Genomic DNA, 21,840 nt, shown 5'->3' with positions numbered 1-21,840 from the left:
AAAATTTTATTACATATGTATATACGCAGTAGAAACCCGCTGTTACGTTCCCGGGTGCTGCGTTTTCCTGGCTGTTACGTCGTTTTCGGCCGGCCCCGGCATAGCTCCCGTAGGATCCAATGCATTGGGAACCCCGCTGTTACGTAGCAACTGCGCCATTCCCGCATTGTACGCTGTGAACCGGCCCTCCGAGACGGCCCAAGCGGCCATGTTGACTTTTAATGTGGCTTGGCTTGGTCCACCTGGGAATTGACGACCGAATTGGCCGTCGGAAGCGGTGAAGGTGACATCTATGATGCATTTTTAAGTCCCGCCACCAGAAACACAACTTCCGAGATCTGTATTTTTCATATTTATCTTCCGAGATCTGTGTTTTGGGTGCTAAAAATTGGTTTTGATGCATTCAGCGGCATCGCGTATAGCAATTACACTTCCGTTGACGACGTCGTGGTCGAGTGTGCCGATGCGAGCGTAAGTGATGACGAAGTTGAGGAGTTGGAGCAGGTGCCGGAGCATTTGCTGAAGCTGATGGCTTCATCAACCATAACAGCCCTGGATTTGTTGCTTTTATGATCTCGTGACAACCATATCAGCGGGGTTCTACTGTATATATACAGAGAAAGAGAGAAAGGTGGAGGAACATGCGCGCTCAAGTGCTGTACATACCTAAACCGCTGAGCTATCACGGCGGCTATGGTCTGTGTAGGCGTAACGGCTACACTACACAGACAAAAGGAGACAGAAGGAAGGGTCTGGCAGAATAGGAGTGAAGGACAGATACTAAGGAGGCGACATCCGAGACCGCGGATGCTCTCGCGCTTTTACGCGGGCGAGCAAGCAAGCGCACGCGTAAAAGGGAAGCGCACTACGCGCTACTCACGTGCGCAGACCATGACGTAGAAGGCGAGCCTGTACATGAGGTACTTGCGCACGGGGTTCTTGCTGCACAGGCCGCACCCGGTCATGACGGTGGCGGCGATGTCGCAGAGGAGCGTGATGACGCAGAGGGCGGCCGCCGCCTGGATGTAGGCGACGGTGCGCGCCACGTAGCAGCCGGGCTTGACGTTTAGGCCGAAGGGCAGCGGGAGCGGCGCGTCCTCCTCCACGCACTGCTCCCAGAGACCCTGGCGAAACTTGTGCGCTATGAGCCAGTTGGACGAGGCCAGGCACAGGATCATCAGCAGGATCACGATCAGGCCGCAGATGAAGGCAAACACCTGCGCATCGTCCACAAAGCAATCGTCAGTTCGGCTCGCGCGTCTATACAAAACAAAAAGCCCCATCACAGGCAGGGGTGCACTAACCCCTAGAAAGTGTCCATGGTAAAAAGCAACGGAACTCTTTCCCTGGGAAGCATACTTTAGCGGCGCAAATTAGCGGCTGTATTTCGTTCTATATGTGTAGTATACTTCTGTAATGAACTTTCCTAAAATAAACTTCACAATTTTCGTCATAAAAATTAAAGAATATATATTGTGTGCCTCCTTGAATGCATAGTTATCCTTCTAACTCTCCCCCACCCCCCCCACCCCCTTTTTTTTTTGCCCCAGAAATATAAGAAACCTACGCTTCTGTGCACCTTTACACGTACACACTGACTTCATATACCCAGCCACCGAGTGCTCAAGGTCATTTCTTGGCATTACTTGGTTATTCAGCAATAATTGCCCACGTATTATCATCTGAGAGTTTCTTGGCTAACGCGAATTTTCACACGCTAGCTTCTCCGCAGCGCATGAGCTCCTCTGGCTTCCCCACAACACAGGGCGCCATGCAGAGAAACCCGCTTGGAAGTAAGACTACCGCGTGAAGCATCGGAACGAACTGCGCGATAACAATTGGCACGACCACGGAAAAGTGTGCGAGGTTTATACCTCAAACATAAAAAGAGCCGCAAATGAACAAGGGATGTAAGACGCGCAAGGTCGACTACACGGGCAACAATTATGCCTCATGGCAACTTGGCAAGTACAAACTAGGCCACAAACAAGTTCTGGCGTTTGCGACTGTTTCTACAGATAAGGAAACTTGCCACCACAAAAAGTTGAATTAACTGTCTCTATTTCGTCGGCGCCCATTCGAAGCCAACAGAGCGCGCAGTCACCAAAAAGTTCACGTTGAGCAAAAAAAAAAAAAAAGAGAGAGAGAGCATTGAATGCTTCGTCTGCCCATACGTAACTATAACGAGCAACCTTGGACGATGTTTCATTTGTGACATCTGCGGTGATATCAGCAACATAAAACTTTTCATCTGGCTATGCCTGCGCAGTTTGACAAGTAAAGAAAAGCGACGGTCCAAAGCCTGCACAAGAGATGTTCTATGCGCGGGACTTGGGCGTTACTTTCCCCGGAGGCCAGCGGCAAACAGGAAGGTACTACAACGACTATTGATTGCGTCTTCGTGATGACATATCATTGATATCAACTCATAGGACGCCCAAGCGGAAAGATTGGCGGCTATGCGTGCCAGGCTAACCCCACTTGCTGCAACATCACCGCCACCACACAGACGATGCTTGAGAATAAATAAAAAATAAATAAATAAATAAATATTACGCCTTTATAAAGCTAATCGCCATGCTTTTCTTGCTTTTTTTTCTTGTTTTCTTTCCACCACTCAACTAATGAAGCATGATGCTCCAACTGGTCAAAGAGTCACCAATTCTAATCTACTGGACCCTCGTGATCTGGAATTTAAACAATTTGAAGCCAAGCTACAAAGCAGCGACAAACTGAAAAAGAGTAGACAGCTCCTCCTACGGCAGCTCGACATTATAATCTTTCGTGCTTTCTTTCTTTCTCTTTCCATTTTTTTTTTATTTTTTGCAGTTTCGTATTGGAAAACACCATTACCTTTAAGAGCCACCCCTGAAATACACGCGAAAGCGAGAAGAGAGAAATAAAAACAGATGACCCTTCAGAGCAACTCGGATCATCGCAGAGGGCGTGACGCCGCATACCAAGTGGAGTTTGAGCCAAAAGAACGGTGACGAAACCAAGCGACTCACACGCGTCGCAACATTTATCAGTAGGGATAAAAAAAAGAAAAGTAAATAACGAACATATAAAAGTAAGCAGTAGGCGCCGTCCAATGGGGCCTCCTTATATGAGATACGTCTCGCTTTATCTCGTATAAAGTGCAGCGGGCGCAAACAAGTGGCCTGCCAACCTCTTCCCACGCTCGCACACACAATATACGACGACATCATCGCAAGAGGCGCCACGACAGACCGCACACCAACCAACCCCCGCGCGCTTTCTTTAAAGAGAGAGAGATAAAGAAAAATATCGCGACAAGCGATCGCCGCGCTCGCGCGACGATCCCGCAAGGCACTACGAGCGGGAGAGGACAATGACCTTCGGTCCCGGGCAAGAACACCCGCCCCCTCCTTCGCTTCCCTACGCCCACAGCCACCGCCCGCGCGCCCGTTCCCTCAAATTTCCCCATAGTTCCCGCGTGGAGTTGGGGGAAACGACATCCCTCGTTTTTAGGGAAGGCCCGTCCCCGAGCTACTTTCGCGCTTTTTCCCTAGAATGGGAGACTTTTCACCCCAGGTCTTGTCGGCGCCAGGGAACTACGCGGCGATTAGGAACTGAGCCGTTTCTCGCTCACGGGAAATCTCACGCGCGGATTGTGTCAAAATAGCAAGAAATGTATTTCAGCAAGGGCTATTATCGACGCTAGATACGCGGCGATCGGTTTTTGAACGCCTCGGAGTTGCTATGTATGTCCAGATAGATACACCGTTCGAAGCTGCGCCTGTAGGGCATCTCCTGCCCATACCTGCATTATCAATACACTACTTTTTTTTTTCTTCGTTCTAGCACGTTGCGACGCATGGAGGGCTACCGGAGTATTGCAACTTGTGCGCCTATTAGATTACGAGTCCCGGCACATCACACATTTTACCAAGAACCCGGCGCTAACAGCGAAGTTGAATAAGTCGGTTGGGTAACGCCGGCATCGCGCACTGACGATAAGCGCGCGAAGAGCCTCGCCGCGCTCCATTAATCGGGACAGAAAAAAGTGGATGGAGGTTAGTAAATAACCCGACTTGCGTTCGCGGTTTTGCCTACGTTCGCTTTCTCTGTGAGCCTACGGACACGCGTTCACCAGACGCGCGCTAATGCTTCCTTCGCGAATGACTGAAGCAACACTCCTGCGCCTGTGGAGGCCAGCAACAATTTAAGCTCCAGGAACAATTCATTTGAGCGCATTCTAGCACCCCAAACACGCCTCACTACCTTGTGTGTCCTCCGAGTAGCAGAAACAGGAACAGAAGCCCTGTTACGGTATACGTGTGCAAGGAGGCATCGTTAACGCATAAGGTGCGCGCTAACCCAACAGTCGCGTATACCGTGGAAGCTGAGCGAATCAATACAACCTTATAATCGCCACAACGTCTTGCTCGCGTAACCTCAGATACAACCACACCGACAAAAACGTCACAATGAGAGCGTTTGCGTAACGGTTCAACGCCCCTCACAAAACGCACACAAAGACGGCGAAGACCCTCGTCTCGAGCTTCCGTTAGAGTGGCGGGCTCACGCGTAACACGAAGAGTGGCGACAGGAACCACCCAGAACCACGGGCGCGAACGCCTAATTTAGAACGGCGTGAAAGAGAAGCGATAAAGGATCGCACCTTCCCCCTGATCACGTGACCAGAAGTACAAGACGCGAGAAAGTCGATTTAAAAATACGCCCAGGTCGCTCCCCCTCGCAGTGGCGGCATGAGCTAGAAGTACGCCCCAGGGCGATAGGCGCACACCATTGATCGGCGCCTTGCACGCGAACCACTGTGCCGGCCCGCGGCCGAGCGGCGAAATTTCCATTAGGCACACACCACTCTCGATGGGGGACCGAGCGAGCCACAGGTGGTCGACCCCGGGGCTACCGTTCGCTGCTCGCCATACACCGCATTTCGGTAGCGCCGCCGATGATTGGAATATACCGGTGCGAACGAACGGCCGGGCAATAAAAACACGCCGTCCCTGTACGTGCCCCGCCTTGATCGCGAGGGAGCCGTCGTGCCTAGGCAAAGCTGCTGTTTTGATAAGTTGTCCGTCGCCTTCTATTTTTCTTTTCAACGCACGCCATTCGAGTGATCGTTTCCGTTTGCTAAGAGAAGCCCTCGCGCGAGCAGCGTACATTTTCATTTTGTTACCTTAAAGACCTCTGGCGGGGATTATTACTCAAGATGTGTGCCTGTAAAAGACGTAACACGGAAATTTGTCCACCATACTTTTTTTTTACAGAAGTCTCGTTAGTTCTAACTTCAAGGTACACACGTTTGCAAGCTCGATGTTCAATTACACGCAAGCACACACGCACAAATCAACACACGGAACACGCTCGCGCGCGCGCGCACACACACGCACACACAAGCTCACAGACAGAAAGCAGCGCACATAAAACACAGCAATACAAAACCTCAAATGAACTAACACAGACACAAGAGCGAGAAGGAAAGCTAAAGCTCGCCGTTGAGCGAAACACGCCCGCTGCACCTGAAGCAGCGCTCACCCGCGATGCAAGGACGCTGCGCGGTATAGCCTACATTTCTGGCCACTCCGGTCTGCTGCCAGCTTTTGCGCCGTCATAAATCAACCCTCTCCGTAACAAAGCGGCGGCCGAAATTTCTTCCTTCAACGTGCGGCTGCGCAGCTGACGCGAGCGAGCACGTTGTGTGTATACGCGTCTTGGCACAACTGCGCGGGATATGATAAATTTTAGATGAAAGATTGCCCCCTTCATCAGAGCGACGATGCGTTGCTGGAGGACGGTATACGTTCTTTATACGACTTTCGAAAACTGAATCAACTCTACCTAAACTAAAACGTTTAGCTTTTTTTCTTATTGAGTATAACGTTTCCCACGGGCCATGTGACGAGTTATGCGGCGCCAGAAGACGGCCTGAGCGCGGCCTTGTGCAGCTACCACGTGATCATCTCTCCGTCATGACGTCACGATACGGTATAACCACCGCGAAAAGAAACCGAAACCAACTGTAGAAAAGCTGTTCAATTAAACTTTTCAAGCTGGTCTAAGGCTCGGCAGCATCAATATTCGAAATAATAATAATAATAATAATAATAATAATAATAATAATAATAATAATAATAATAATAATAATAATAATAATAATTGATGGGGTTTAACATCCCAAAACCACGGTATGATTATGAGACGCCGTAGTGGAGGGCTCCAGAAATTTCGACGTGCACCTATATCTACGTACACGGGCCTCGAGCATTTTCACCTCCATCGAAAATGCGGCCGCCGCGGCCGGGATTCGATCCCGCGACCTTCGGGTCAGCAGTCGAGCGCCATAACCACTAGACCACCGCGGCGGGTATTCGAAATATTGAGGCCCGGACCTACATTTAAGGCTACAAAATGAACAGCGAAAAAAATATCGTGCCGATACTCCAGAGAGGGGTAAGTCGCGAACAGCTGCCGGAACCGAAAGTGAACGCGCAAACTACAAGGCGCCTTCGATCTTGATTCCGTATTTTCATTTTGCTTGTCTGCATGCTATTATAAGGAGCTATACGCCTTGTAGCAGGCACGCAAAGTGCAGTCAATGACCGGCGGGTCGATTTTTCTTCGACACAAGTTTGTTGTATAGATCCCGTTCACTTTCACTCTCTCTCTTTCTCCTCTACTCTCTCTCTCTCTCTCCCGTTCCTGTCAGCAAGTACTGCGTTCCAGTAAAGATGAAGGTAACGAAAACTAGAGCACGGACGGAGGAGGAAAACGGGTCGGTTTGCAGTTCTTTTATCTTTGCTGAATATGCACCAACAGGCCCCGCTGCCAGTATACTGTAGCGTATTTATACAGACGCGAGTTTACACACGGACACACCCGCGGGCTGCGTATACCGAGAAAAACACGAAACGCTTGTTCGCCGGCCAGAAGAGTCGAGGACAGATCGGCGCTTCCAAGTCAGCTGTAGTAATCGAACACTGCTATTCACAAACAGCAGTGCCGCTTAATCACCTGCTCCACATATCCATTCTGTTACTGCAACCGCGTACGGAGCGCCGGCTGCCATTTTAACTTGTACGATATATACATCTGTCGACAAAGTGAAGGGCGTCGACAGGTCATGATACTCGGGAGCTACACGTAGTGTGTCTCCAATCGCGTCATCTAGCGCTTCTGCAGCATGCATACTGAGGTAGCGGAACAAATCGATATCAACCTCCGAAGCTGCCGCGGGCTCTGGGTTGTGGCGTAGATTTGGAGACACGCATGCACGAATCGCCGTAATGGCATTCGGGAAGTGGGTTTTATGTTTAGTTTTAAACAAGGCCCGTAAATACTCCTGATCCCCGCGACATTATAATAATAATAAATTTCTGGGGTCGCACGTGCCAAAACCACGACATGATTATGAAGCCCGCCGTAGTGGAGGACTCCGGAAATTCCGATCATCTGATGTTCTTTAACGTGCACTGACATCGCACAGTACACGGGCCGGCACCATTTCGCCTCCATCGAAATGCGACCGCCGTGGCAGGAATCGAACCCGCGACTTTCGGGTCACCAGCCGAGCACCATACTCACGTCACACACCACCGCGGCGGACCCCGTTACATTAAAAAAGCGCGGTTCGGGAGTAATCCCGGATATTTATCATTAAAAGAAGCATCAACGATATCAACGATTTCGTTTCTTCAGCACTAAATGACTACGTGCGCAACGAGACACGTGAAGCACTTTTTGTATGAAGTTAACGATGTGTGAAAGTTATCACGGCTTTAATACCAATTGCACCTTGTCCTTCACAGCGGGCCGTTAATGTTTACACATCAGAAGGGACCGACGCGAACGCCACAGCAGACTTCAAGCGAGTAGCGCCCCAGAAGCGCAGTGCTAAGAGCGGTAAAGTCAAGCCGCCGAGAAGCGGACGGGCATCGCTGCAAACAAACACGAAAACACAAACATACAAACATGCACGCAAAAGAACGCATACGCGGTAACGTATACAGTGTAATGGCGAGAGAGCCTATACATCGCGGTGTATACAGTGAAACCGCGGTGCGCGTAAAACGTTCTCTGCCAGAGCTCTCTGACAAGCAAGCGGCCACATGACGGAACGCGACGGCAGGGCACAAATGGGGAGGAAGCAAAGATACCGCTCCGGTGGACAGCGCCGGAACGAAGCGATCCATCTCCCGCGGCAGTCACTATGGGTTGGGAGCTTGGGCTTTGAACAGCGCCAGCGCAATACTCGACCGACAGCTCGACTGCTGCGCGAAGGAAACTGTTTTCGTTTCTTTCGCTTCTGACAGGCATACGGAGTTTATACGAAAGTTGCACGCCTGTAGGTGTAAGAAACAGATCGTACAAGCAAAAAGGAGAAAAGAAGAAAACAAAAAGAGAAGCTGCATTCAGAAAGGAACTTGACTTTCTCTGTACCGTATAGTGCGCCGGGTACAGAGGCCACACTTGCTCAATTTTCCTATAGAATCGCTGGTACCTGCTCGCCGGCGCGATGCTGAAAACAGAGTATATTATACTATGTACGCAGAGAAGCTTTAAAACTGCACACGGATCAGATACATAATGGTAGCGCAGCACAATATTGCGGTATACCGGGTTAAGGCCGTGTCACATGACACAAAACAGAGCGATTTTCAGGCTGCGAATTCGCTCGCAGCGAAAAAAACGGCCGATCGCTCTCGCCGCAGCGGTCAGCGGCGAGCGACCAACACGTTGGAAATTTTTCGCTCTGTTCGCAGCGGCGGAGCGATTTTTCAGTCGAGACCCGTCGAAATTGTGCCGACCCGGCCGAGCCGTCGAAATTGTGCAAACGAGATTGTTTTGGTTATGGCCGTTGTTGCGTATTCTCAAGTGAATTTAGATTGGAAAGTGTTTTTAAATGGCAAAACACGCGTGCTCTTCGCTACCGGTGATGAAAATTTAAGAATATCATAACGCACAGATTGTTACATTACATTCGAAAATTATGCCATGTCTGCCACGAAGAACGGCAGCAAGCAACTTTGCGCGCCGCGCCAGTCGCAGAGCGAAAATCGCAGACCTATATTCACTATACGCAGACCATTCGCGGTCCATGTGAAACGAAACCGCCATTAGCGGCGGTTGCGAACCGAGCGATTTTCTTCGCTGCAATCGCGGCATGTGAAACAGCCTTCATACCTGTACTTACAAGCGTCAACACTAACGCTCATGCAGACTGTGTGCACCGTGATCCTTGTATGCGCAGTTGGTGCATCACTACATAAATGGAGTACCTGTGTTCAGTTTAATTAAAACAGACGGCTGCTGAAAGAAGACAACCAGGTGGTGAGAACATATTTCAGCAAGTGTATACGGGGTAAGCGTTATGCCTAACGCATATAACGCTCGTACAACACAGCACAGCACATACAAAGCTATGAGCCGTCTGCTGATCTGTGCAGAGATAGAGCGAGCACCACCACGCGCAACCGTGCCTTTTTGATCAAAGTTCGCAGTGTGTATACCCAAGCGACGCAGAGCCCCCCGCCTTTTCCCCCACCAGCACCCCTTCATGTTCTTTCGCGTGACGGAGCCGGCCGGCTCGCTTCATTTCTCATTGAGCCGCACCCGTCGGCAATCTTCGAACGCTTTCACTCGCACAGAGAATGTACGACGCGAGGGGTGATATTGTCGATTTGGACTTTATACGGAACATGACGGCGACGGTCAAAATGCACATCGAGTGTCAATTGTCATCGCAATAAAATGTGAACACACACTGCACGCAGACTAATACCCCAGCGTAACTACGGAGAGACAACGCACTTTCTAAACGCGGACCGGCGACGAACAAGGCAGCCCGCTGTCATGCGGCAGCGTGTAAAAAGCACCCCCTCCTCCCCTCCTCCCCCCCCCCCGCTCTCTGGATAATGCGCATGCACTACACGGAGCCTATAGCGGTCATCAGAGCTCACGAAACGGTTTCGCTTACAGGCTGCGAATTCAGAGCACCGGGAGGGAGACAACGCGCCCCGACTGAACGAAAATTCGATACGATATATACGAAAGCGCGATAAAAAAAAAGAAACAAAGAACGGCATTGGCCGCTCAAGCACCGATGTAGGCACATAAAGGGAAGCAAGGGGGGGGGGGGTACTAAAAAGAAAAGAAGACAGCCCACGTCGCCACCGGAAGGCCGCGCAAGAAGCAGCGGTCATAAAAAGGCGGCCACCACTATGGCTCACATCACAAGCACGCTTCCGGGGCACAAGTCCCCTATACCTCACGCTGCCATTTAACGGAGGTTGCTCGCTATATCCTCCAACAGTTCTTTCCTTTTTTTTTTTTTTTGTCTCTGTCGACCAGCGGGGACAGCGATGCAGCAGCAGCTTTATAGGAATGTGACGGAAGAATAGGAAGAAGACCGGAGGGGAGAGTGAACGTCGTAAACGAAACAACCGATACCCGGCCGACCCGCGGCCGGTTGTATGGGGAAGCACCGGGCCTTCCCCAAGATTGATACTTCCGACGCGGTGAATGGGCCGCGGGACTCCAGACGCGGCGTATAGTATAGGGCTCTGCCGTATATGGCCTATTAGCGGGAAACACCCGGAGCAGAGGCGAAAAGGCATGCCATGGCGGCGAATATGTGATGGGAGAGAAAGCTATAGTAATCGTGCACTCCCCGCTGTTGTATGGCACGAATGTCAAAGGTTCGAATCCCGCGGGTAAGTACGAAACGAGAATATTACGCTGTGCAGTGTTCTGACTCGCTGTGGTAGCTTAGCGGGTAAGGCTGCTTAGCTCGGGGACACGGGTTCGATTCCCGGAGGAAAACGGCCTTATTTCGACAGGAGCGCAATGGAACACACGTGCACCTACACTTAGGGAATCCCAGGAGGTCAAGCTTAATCGTACCGTGATTTCGACGCGCAAAGCCCCGTAATATGCGTGTGCGCGTGTGTAGAACACATACATAGACACGGAGAACAGCGTCAATAGACGAGACGCGGTAAGCTTGGCGACAAACAGAAGACGACAACCCACGTCAGGTGACGCAAAACGGCGGTGTGCTTGTTAGCAGCGGTAGTGAATTAACCTGAATCGAATTAAAATGCGACAAGTCTTTCGTAGGACACGTGGAAGGAGCGCGACGCGGGAAAAAGTATTACAACGTGATAACAGAGCCGTGAAAAAGGATGCGTACACTCGCCGGCCTCCGAACACATGCGAACGGCTCTATACCCAGAACGAAGGCTTCGCCTAATGACGAGCAGGCTGCACTACGCTAACCGGCTGCACTTATGCCTAATGGCCCTCGGCGATCGCTTACATAGCGGTCGCGTTCATGTCACAGCGGGCCTGAACTCGTGCAGCGCAAGTACCGTAACTTCGTGCAATGAACAACTTATTAAAGGGCCCCCCTAAAACAATCCCGAGTTCAAAGGCGAGAGAGTGGTTCCTTTCTCATGAACCTTAACTACCTTTCCTACAGGCGCTATCTCCTCATCGTCGCTGATTTCTTCATAAAACACGTGGACAATATCAGCATTAAGCGTTTAGCCTATCGGGACTTCGCGCTTTTCGGCCAAACGCCCAAAACGAAGTGAAATCAGTTGATCGCGCACGACATCCATGCGGGACAGGGCAGAACGGGCGTGCCACTGCATGACAAAGCAGGGTAGGAGAAAATTGACAACTGATATCTCTCGTATATGGACCAATCGAGAGCTTATCTCCTCATGACGTCACCTGAACAGACTTGGCGTCACGAACTGTGCCGAAAGGACGGGAAACGCCGTGAGAGAATGACTCACTTTTTTTGTATTTTCAAATGTTCATGGGTGGTTCATGGGCCCTTTAATGCATCGAAGACGAATGCGACTAGTCATCGCTGAAGTGAAAGAGCAACGATGGCGACGACGCTCCTGCCGCGGGCGGTACAATCCACCATTTTTTTTTTTTTGTTGTTGTCACTGCTTGATGGAGGCGGTGTCGACCGTTGAAAATGTTGGCAAGGGACGAAAATAATGGCCACGGAGGAGATAAAGCGAGAGACTCGGTGGAGGATAGCCGGAGGAAAGATAAAGGTGGCGAAGACCGGTAAAGCGCAACGGAATCAAACAAGCAATGTCCAGGGAAAAATGACGTAAGCGTATACCAGCAGAGACTCGGGTCCTTTTTATATAGAAAGTTTGGGCGACGCCTTGGCGATGACGGACGAGACAAAAACCGAGCGGGAATCGTGCCGTTGGGCATCGCCCGCGGTGTGTGTGCGTGTGCGGAGGGAGCGCACGACGAAGACCACCCGCTCGGACCATTGATTCGGTATCAGAAAGATGAACGAAGCCGCGTTCGGAAACTCTCATTGTGTACTTGCGATCGCAGACTGCCCGAGTCGTTACGGGAGACGAAGATTATCAAGTGCGAGAAGGAACTAAATGACGTATGGGATTCCTTTTTTTTTTCTTTTCCTTGAATCCGCCTCAGACGAGGAACATTAACGAGAAAAAAAAAAGAAAAGAAAGACAATGCAGTGTGCCACGTCAGACAAGAAAGGCGGGAGGGCCGAGAATGCGCGATCTGCAGGACGACGGCAGATAAATACTAAATAAATACGGAAAGGAACAAAATATCTCCAGAAAACCCCGGAAGCGTTCAGAGACGCGTAAAAAAAAAAGGCAACCCGCGGAATGCGATAGCAAGAGGAATGCGATAGCAAGAAAAGCGGTCCGTGATGGACGCGCTGCTACACCGCGCAAGCAGACAGCGAAAGGGCGAAGTTCTCCCTGCGCAAATAGAAGCGAGCGAGCTGGCCGACGACTTTTAAATGCGCCCGTTGCGCTCCTCGCGCCATCTCGCTGGTAATGAAGAAACGCTTATAAGCGCCTGCCGTCTCCGAGTCCTGCCAGCGGTAAAGGGTGTGGCCTGGTGTGCGACCGATGGCGCGCTGCGAACGGCGCCTTATGACGTCAGAGCGGGGATTGCGCGCTTTCGTCTGCTACGTAGGCCAAGCGCCGTGTTGAAACCACCGTGTTGTAAATCTCAACAAAAAATCAGTTCAATTGCGTATGGTGGCTACTGACGCTGTTCGAACAACCGTGGAACTGCGGCCGCTTGTCTCCGCGGCGAGTGCTGCGCAATGGTGAAGTACTGCTCTGTGCCTCCTGAAATCCGCTCCTGAAAAAGGCGTCAGCTTTCACAACTGTCCTAAGGACCCGAAGCTGAAGAAGAAGTGGATAGTCAAGCTCAGAATGGGAAAGCGCCCCACGCCTTCATCGACAGTGTGCAGCAAGCACTTCGCGGACAGTGACTTCTGCTACCCACCGTACTCGTCACTCTTGTGACCGCGTTTAAGCGCCTCGCCAATACTTAAGCCGTTTATTGCATGCAGGCTATAAGCGTAGGCGACTTACACCAGGCGCGGTGCCGTCCCACAACCTGCCGCGAAGGCCCCTAGACAAGGAGCCGACGACGCGGCCTCCGAATCGCCTCGCAGGAAAGCGCGCCTCGTGAGCTCAACGGAGCGGCGCGGGATATCCGAGACTTCGGCTGCATTTAGATGGTGTACATACGTATTTTACTATGAAGCAAGCAAGCGCCTAGGGGAACGCTATCATAAATTCATAAGCGAAACCTGATGCCACTGTTTAGTGCACATTATCTAAAAGTTTTCACCTGAGGCAGTGCAGACACTTTTTTAAAAGCGGAGCTCTTTAAGCTTTTTGTTAGGCTGCGTGGCGTGATAATTCGACCCAGCTTGCCTTTGCCACGTTAATCTCTGGGCCCTGTGCGTGGTATATATTCAGCGATTAACTATTTGTTATATTCTAATACCCATGCGATGCGGCAGTGTTAAATGACTACAGTAATATCTTCTCACTGAACCAACATTACGGGACAAACGGCGATGGGCATCGGCAGGGGGGTGTGCAACAAGGCGGCACTTGCGCACTTGTTTGCAGGACGAGAGCTGCGACAGTGATGCGATCTCCATTGACGGCCTCGACCGCACATTCAAAACGTGGCCTGCGTCGTACACCGCCTCGCCCTCGATGAGGCACCGCGACCTTTCACACTTTATCTACATACTTGAGAGCTGGAACGGCAGCTTACTGAAATCAAAGAAACACCCAAACTAATTAGTATCGCACGGCGGAAACCAGATAACAGCGAGAACACTCACACATAGTTTCACTTTCTTACCAGCAATCGGTCGGTGGCATCGGCGCACTCGTCGGCCATCCGGTGGACATGGCCCTTTCGATTGGGCGTAAAACAAGTTCAAGTACACTCGACATTCGTTGCAGGCGATGCGTCGCGAGGCTGCGTTCGACAAAGTACCCGCCTGAAACAGACGATCGCACACAGGAGCAGCGGCTGCGCCAATAACGCGCGATTGAGAAGTCCCCGCTCTGGTCACACGCTCGCCGTTAGCTACTTGAAGGATCTGCGCTTTGTGGTGTAGTGGTTAGCGCCACGCGCTCCGGAGCGAGAGGTCGCTGGTTCGATTCCGCACTTCGGAAGCATTTTTGTGAATTATTTTTCTTTTGGACTTCATAATATATATATATACATATATATATATATATATATATATATATATATATATATATATATATATATATATATATACGGTGCATGACGGCGGCGGCAAAAAACCAGCTGAGACTGTCCATATAATTGCTATCCCAATAAAAAAAAAAGCAACACAAGAGAGAACAGCGTCACCCCTGGTAAAGTGTAATCGAATCCATACGGCACGTAAGGTAGACGACGATGCGAGTGCCTTCCTCGCAATGCGCGGAAAATGGGGCGTTCCTGTGAGGACGAGAGTGAGGGAGGGAGAAAGGAAGAGAGTTGTTCTCCTCTATTCGGAAGACGAGAGAGAGAGAGAAAGACGCCGAACGCGACGTTGGCGCGACGGGCAATGCGAAAAGGCTCGCTGGCTGCACCGCGGGGCGGTTTGTCGTCGTCGTCCTCCTCGTAATCGAATTAGAGCGTGGCGACGGTGAAACTCGCTCCGAGCTCGCGCCGGTGTTGGTGGCCAACCCGAACGCGTCGACGCCCGAAGAGCACACACACAGCCGGCATTGCTTAGCGTGCCGCGACGCCGTTCTTTCTGCTTAGTTTTTTTTTTCTGGTTTTCTTTTTTCGGTGCGGGCGCTGCGCCAGTGTGTGTTGCGTGTGCGGCTGGAGAAGCTACAGCGGATTAAAGAAACAAGCGAGTAGTAAGGAAAAAAGGCCGGGGAAGTAGAGAGAAGGTGCGTAGTACATAGATCTGAGAGTGCCGCCATATTGCGGAACGCACACACACACACACACACACACACACACACACGAGAAAACTGCGTTCAGCTACGGTTGGAAAAGTTTTTTTCCTGATTCAGCTTTCAACGAGACTCAAACGGAACGGGCGAAGGAAGTAAGGACGCGCTAGATGCAGTATATATTTGAAGAAAAAAAAAAAGAACAAGAAAAATACGGGAAGGAACGAAAGTTGATACGGCAATCCCAACAACCTCAACGTTCTAATAAGCGAAATATATCACGCAGTTCTGGGACGTCGGCGGCGCTTGCTTTAACGACAAAAAACGTTGACGTTTCAATCGAGTAGCCATTTGGAAAAAAACACACATACAAAACAAGAACGACAGATATCACGTTAAAAGACACCCGCTACCACTTTTTACCATTCCGAATGTCGTTATGATCTCACGTTTGGCTTTGCGTAACGAGTGACAGGTGATAAACAACGTGACAGCCATCGACATCCAAAACATTTTACCACTCGCCAATAAGTGCGAGACGAAGACGCGAGAATCGCCGTTTTCGTATGAACTCTTTTCGTCGTTGCTTGCCGACGATACACTATAGTCAGAGAAGAGTGAAAATGACATAACCAGCAATAACAAAAGCTCTCATAGGTTTTTTTTTCTTTCATTGTTTTCTGCTGGGTTCCACGAACAATTTACCGTCGGAAACGACGTCGGTAAATTCGCGCGGATGCTACAGACTTTGGCATCCGCGCAAGGTACCTCGAAATTCATTTCGGAGACAACTCCCCGTCTTTCTATTGACTTCCGGCTTTCCTTTTCACTTCCCATCAAAGACTACAGCTAAGGAACGGCTTCGCTTAGAAATGACCATCCTCATCGCGCATGCGTCGTACGTTACTGCAGGAAGACGCATCGCGTCGTGCCCACCGGAGCACTGAGTGAAAGACGAAGTTGCTAAGGAGCTTCGATGTATGTGTACTAGAATCGGAAAGGACGCGTTGGACCTGCTGTGCTATTCTTTTGCAACAGAAACTGCAAACATTCATGCACCTGCATCTTTTGACGTCCAGTAAGCCTGCAACTATTTCTATGAAGACGTGTTCCACTTTCGTGTTACGTTTATCTGAGTGATACCTATGAAAAAGGAATGAATCATTATATTCTTGTTTTTTTTTTTTTTGGCTTTTGAACTCCACCGTTAAATGCAATCCCCACCGACAAAATTTTCTGGCTGCGCTACTGGTGCTAAAGGGGTACGACACAAAAATTTTGGCCTCGCGTTTTTTTGCTGCAATGTGTTGCAGGCCTGTTATTAAACGGCATCTGTCAGCGCGCGAAAAATTAATTACACTCCTCATTACCGACCAGTTCAGTTTCAAAACGACAAGCCTGGGCAACTATCACCACCTAGCGGCACAGCGCTCGATCACGGCACACAGAAGTTACGCACTTCCGGCGTTCGGCGCTCCTCGCATTCGCACGCTTGCCGCATGCTAGGCGATGTCGTCGCCTTCACTCCTCGTTATCGTCGTCCTCCTCATCGTCGTCTGTTGGCGAGTTTCTGAGACACCAACAGCGCAGCGGCGAGCGCGTACAGAAATGGCGGCTAGACGTTTAACTTGTTGTACCGGCTCGTTCGGGCTCGGGTTCCGAGGGTCTGAAATAGGTGAGGCTTTGTTCGCGCATGCGAACTCAAAATATATAAAATACCTTCCAGACGTCAATTTTGCAGATGGTACAAGCACGGTAATTAAATCTGTCAAAAACACGTTCCATGGGCGACAGAGGTTATGGCGGGCGCAGTATAATACTGCAAGTTTCTGTACCAGTTTAAATCGTTCGGGCTTTTCTCTTTGTTTTCTATACAGACGTCAACCAAGCTTTGCACAACGGTGTAGCGCTCCATTCGGAAATTCAGCTGCTGCATCCGCCGTTGGTATCTAACCCGCAACGTTATGTGCTTAAAAGCGCAGTCGCCTCGGAGAATCAAAAGCGCCATACAACGTGCTGATTAAAATAATAATAATAATAATAATAATAATAATAATAATAATAATAATAATAATAATAATAATAATAATAATAATAATAATAATAATAATAATAAACGACTCGCTTGCGTCACAACAGCCAACGAGTTTTCGCACTGTCCGTCAACGTAGATTTGGTTAGGAGAGGGCCGGCGGCGCGAAACAACGATCGATCGCGAAATAGCAACGAAGCAGCCAAGCTGTGAAGAAGAAAGAAAAAAAGTCATGTTTTCAAAATAGAATCACCGGGAAGAAGCAGGGGCCACCGCGATTTCGCAACAGACCGCGAAGCAAATAACGCTGAGTTTGGAAATGTAGGGTGGGCGGAGGGGAGGCGGCGTGGTGGGCGCTGAGGACAGGCAACAGCGGGAGCACAGATGCGCGCAATACCTCCTCGCGCCTTTCCCGCTTCTGCGTTTTGCGCGCACACGTTCTTTCGTAAAGGAACTTCTTGCAACGCGCTAAAGCTCTCCTTGTGTCCTTTACTCTTGGTTTTCGAGTCTGTCGAGTCGAGTTGGGCGCGAACGCTGCCGCGCCCGCGCCTGTCGTCGTGAAATCTAATTTGGAACGAAGTCGGCGTAAACAAGAAAGAAATAAATAAATAAAAAAAACGGAAGCGCAGGGTCGTGGCAGCCCCGAAAATGCTTCACGCTCGGTGCACTCCGGTGTTTGCTCATCGCGATGAAGAACTCGTCGGAAGGGAGCAGTTGGCACATCAGCTGTTCGGCACACACGAGTTGTGAAATCGGATCACGACGAAAGAAAAGAAGACAAAAAAAAAACAGAAAGAACAGAAAGGGCCAAAAAATAAAATAAAGCAATAAATGAAGAAAGCGAATAAAAAACACAAAAGGCTGCATTGCAAGATGGAAAAAGAATAGTAAAAAATATATAAAAGCGGGACCGGATTAAACTTCCTTGGTCTGAGAGTGACTCGCCGGGTTGGATTATGTCTGTGCATTGCAGAAAACCTGGGAACGTTGCTCGGACCCACCTTTGTGTGGCATCTTTTTTGACAACATATAGCTAGTGCGTGTGTACCTGACACGGAATCTTTTGTGGTCGCCATTTTCCTATAGGCAGCTTTCAGCCGCATTATGTATCTGGGTATATGGGAATTTGGAATGTCCAATCTCTAACCGAAATAAACAGCAACAAAACACATAACTAAACGGAGAAAAACAAAAGTAAATAAACAAAAATTAAATATCAGGAAATAAATATCAGAGAAATAGATGCAAAAGATAATAAATTAAAAGTAAACACATTCTATCACTTCCACATTCATTCATGGATTGTAACCACCTAGCCCTCCAACGTGTTTCAGCCAGTGATTGATCTCTCTGCCAAAGGTGTTCTCTCTCTCGCTATTTTTCTCTCTATCTGTCTTTCTTTTTTTTTCTTCGAGATTGCCTTGCGGCCTATATGGTTACACTAACCAACGGCCAATTTCTGCGCGTGCGTCGTTGGGAGGAACGCGGGACGCTGCCCCGACTAATTCCGCGTGGTTGCTATCTTGTAGGCAATAATGCAGCCACCGCTACCACTTCAAAAAACCCCGACAGTTAAAAAATTTCGTAACTAAAAACACCCGAACGTACAGTTACCAACTTTGTGTAGCGAACGTTGCGAGAGAGAATAAGCGTCTTCATATAGAAAAACAAAGCCTCCAGTTAAAGACACCTTGAGCTTTCGAGCACTCAACGCCGGCAGGGCGCTGATCATCGAGGCTGGAGTCGAGAGAGGATTACAGCCTCGGCAACGAAAGGGGACGTCGCACTCGACCCCAAACTCCCCGTCTATCTGGCTACCGAGGCTAGAACTCTCACTGCGCCCTATCAAAGCCATCGGACCTCCAGTGGTCGACCCCGCAGGGAAGCCGCCCGTAACGACCCGGCGTTACGCGGCAAAGCCCACCTCCCTCCTGCGACCTCGGCGGGAAGGAAGCCCGGGAGGATAAGACGCGCTCAGGTGGAGGAGGCGAGGATAGAAGCGGCCGTGTCGTTGCTTAACGAAGGCCACTCGACGGACCCCTCCGCCCTGAGGACAAGAAGGGCCGCTGCAGACGTGCGTGGATGAGCATCGGTTGGGCTGTCGAGTGGCAACCGTATCGCGGGGGAGATCGAGGAAGCAACGTCGGCACTCCTTCCTCCCGGATTTCTTTCATTCCTAGGCGTTGCGCTGGGAAAACTTGCCACGGACCCTTAGTAAAGAAGTTCCTATCGCGTGCACGTGCACGCAGTGCCTGCCGGCGGTAAAGCGTCTGAGCACGCGGTTCACAAACAGGTAGTCAAGAGTTCGACGAATGTTCGTCCGGTCAGGTATAACATTACGATGAAGGTGTTGCGCTCACTGACCAATTCAAGGTGAAAGAACAGACGAGAGACGTTTCGGGACACGTACACGTGCGAGTGTGATCGAGAAACCCGTACGGTTCCCGAAACGTCCCTCGCGTGTCTTTCACCTTGACTTGGTCAGTGACCGCAACTTCTTAATCACGATTCACAGACGTATACACTAAGACGGAGACGTATAGGCTTAACAGCGAAGTCCTTATACTTCCGGACACGAAAGTTTCCATGATACGAGCTCCCGCGATAAATGCGACTGTTTGCCCTGTTAATACGCGAGCCTTCTCATTTAATCGATAACTGTGTAGGTCGCTCAAAATACTACAGGCTGAAGCCTTCAATCAGGGGCTGCGTTCTAAGGCTAAGCGATAACTCAGCTTTTTTTTTTTTTTTTTTTTTGCAGATTTCCTGTCCAGGGCACTTTTCCTCTCCAATAGTGCATGCTTACGTTTACACCGCGTGCAGCCACAATCCAACAGAAAGCCTACTAATGTCAGCCTCCACTTCGGCTTCAATGATCCTTAACCCATGTATGCCCAGTGTCCTACATAAAGGACGCTTCTTTGATGCACTCTAACATCGCTATTTCGTTAGCTGATGACTAGCGCCACCTACAGCACATCAAGCAGGCCTCATTCTCAATGTGTGCAAGCCTAGACATTGCTTGCTTTTCATGCTGCCACGTGCCGACCGCTTTCTCCGGGCAAACGCGTGCTTTGTGTGAAAGACGTCATGGAGAGGAAGGAGTGCAATGTCGGTGTGCACGTGAAATGTTTCTAGGCTTACCACACCCGCACATTGCACCCCTAATGCCCAGTGTCCTATATGTATAGGACGGCTTGAAAAACTGTTGCTTTTACCTGGCGCTAAATTAAGAACTTCTGCTTTCTTCTAAGGGTAGAAGTACACTTCTTGTGAAAAAAAATATTTGTTTTGGTATCTTTTTCTGAATTTGGGCATATATGGGTTAAAGTAAGCAATAGTTCTAACAATTTTACGACAGGTCAGCAGAGACGCTGGTACACGTGAGGGTGTGGGGTTACGGGATCAGGTTTTTAACAGGTGCGCACCTCGACGCGCAGCAAAATTAAGGCCGGAAGAATTGTTCGTATAACTAATAGTTATGTCTGACATGCCGCCGGCCAACGGAATATTGCATTGAAATAATAATAATAATAATAATAATAATAATAATAATAATAATAATAATAATAATAATAATAATAATAATAATAATAATAATAATAATAATAATAATAATAATAATAATAATAATAATAAGCGAAACGCTTTCCGAGTTCGACCCGCGGATTTCAATCGGACCACAGGTGCGCCAGATGCCGTTAGGGCAAGCCACTCACGCACGAGAAGGTGCTACACGACCGACGCTGAAACCAGGAGTAAGGTGCGATGCCTCGCGTGATTAATTGACCGCACGAGCAACGATTTAAAACCGACGGAACACAACGTGCGGTACAGGAATTAAAGACAGACTTTTAACGGCGGTCGCCACGAGAAATATCGACACACGCGAAGGACGAAAAGAAACAAACAAAAGATAACAAAACGCGACAAACAAATGAAAGAAATGACACGTAAAGGTATGAAGAAAGACGGCGGAGGCACGCGTGTTATGCGAAGCAGGACAGGAGTACTGCGGGTAGGAAAACGTTGATTAATGGAGCCTTATAATTCCATTAATCGCGTCGGCACATACTCGATGCCAGCTCCCGGGAGGCCGAGCCAGAAATCCTCCCGAGAAATACGACACTGAGTGCATAACAAAAAAAAAACAACATAAAATAGCGTGACAGAGGTAATTGAATCTGCCGCCTCGCTTTAGAGATTAAATTTAAAAAAAAAAAAAACGACGCCGTAAAAAAAATCCTGAAATAAGACAGCATCGTCGACAGGGTTCTGCGAATAATTACGCAATCACTTGCGAATGTATAATGTAAGGCTTAATATATCGCGTGCAGGTGTTAGCGTCAGGAACAGAAGCCCACGTTTCGAATGGAGCGTTAGAGGCACTCGGGTTTTACAGGTAGTCGTCCGTACTCTAACCGGAGTTTGATCTTGCATGCGCAGTATTTTATAACAACGCAAAGAAACGTTTGAAAGGAAACACGAAAATATCGGTGCCGTACTCGATTTGCGTGAGAGCGCAGCGGTGACGCAAGCTAATTGAAAATCTCTAGCAAGAACTGC

General features: G+C 49.5%; 1 protein-coding gene across 1 annotated transcript in view; it reads right to left on the bottom strand.

The window, feature by feature from the left end:
* The window catches only part of LOC119390808 (transmembrane protein 47), a 106,801-nt gene that overhangs the window by 12,817 nt on the left and 72,144 nt on the right, over positions 1-21,840 (bottom strand). The window contains exon 3 of the mRNA XM_037658506.2: positions 881-1,217. Coding sequence (XP_037514434.1) covers positions 881-1,217 — 337 coding nt within the window. The remainder of the gene's footprint in view (positions 1-880; positions 1,218-21,840) is intronic.

Source organism: Rhipicephalus sanguineus, chromosome 4 (genome assembly GCF_013339695.2).
Source record: "Rhipicephalus sanguineus isolate Rsan-2018 chromosome 4, BIME_Rsan_1.4, whole genome shotgun sequence".
NCBI classification, from domain to species: domain Eukaryota; kingdom Metazoa; phylum Arthropoda; class Arachnida; order Ixodida; family Ixodidae; genus Rhipicephalus; species Rhipicephalus sanguineus.
The sequence above is the reverse complement of the archived record's forward strand: the minus strand, read 5'-3'. Positions and strand labels throughout refer to the sequence as shown.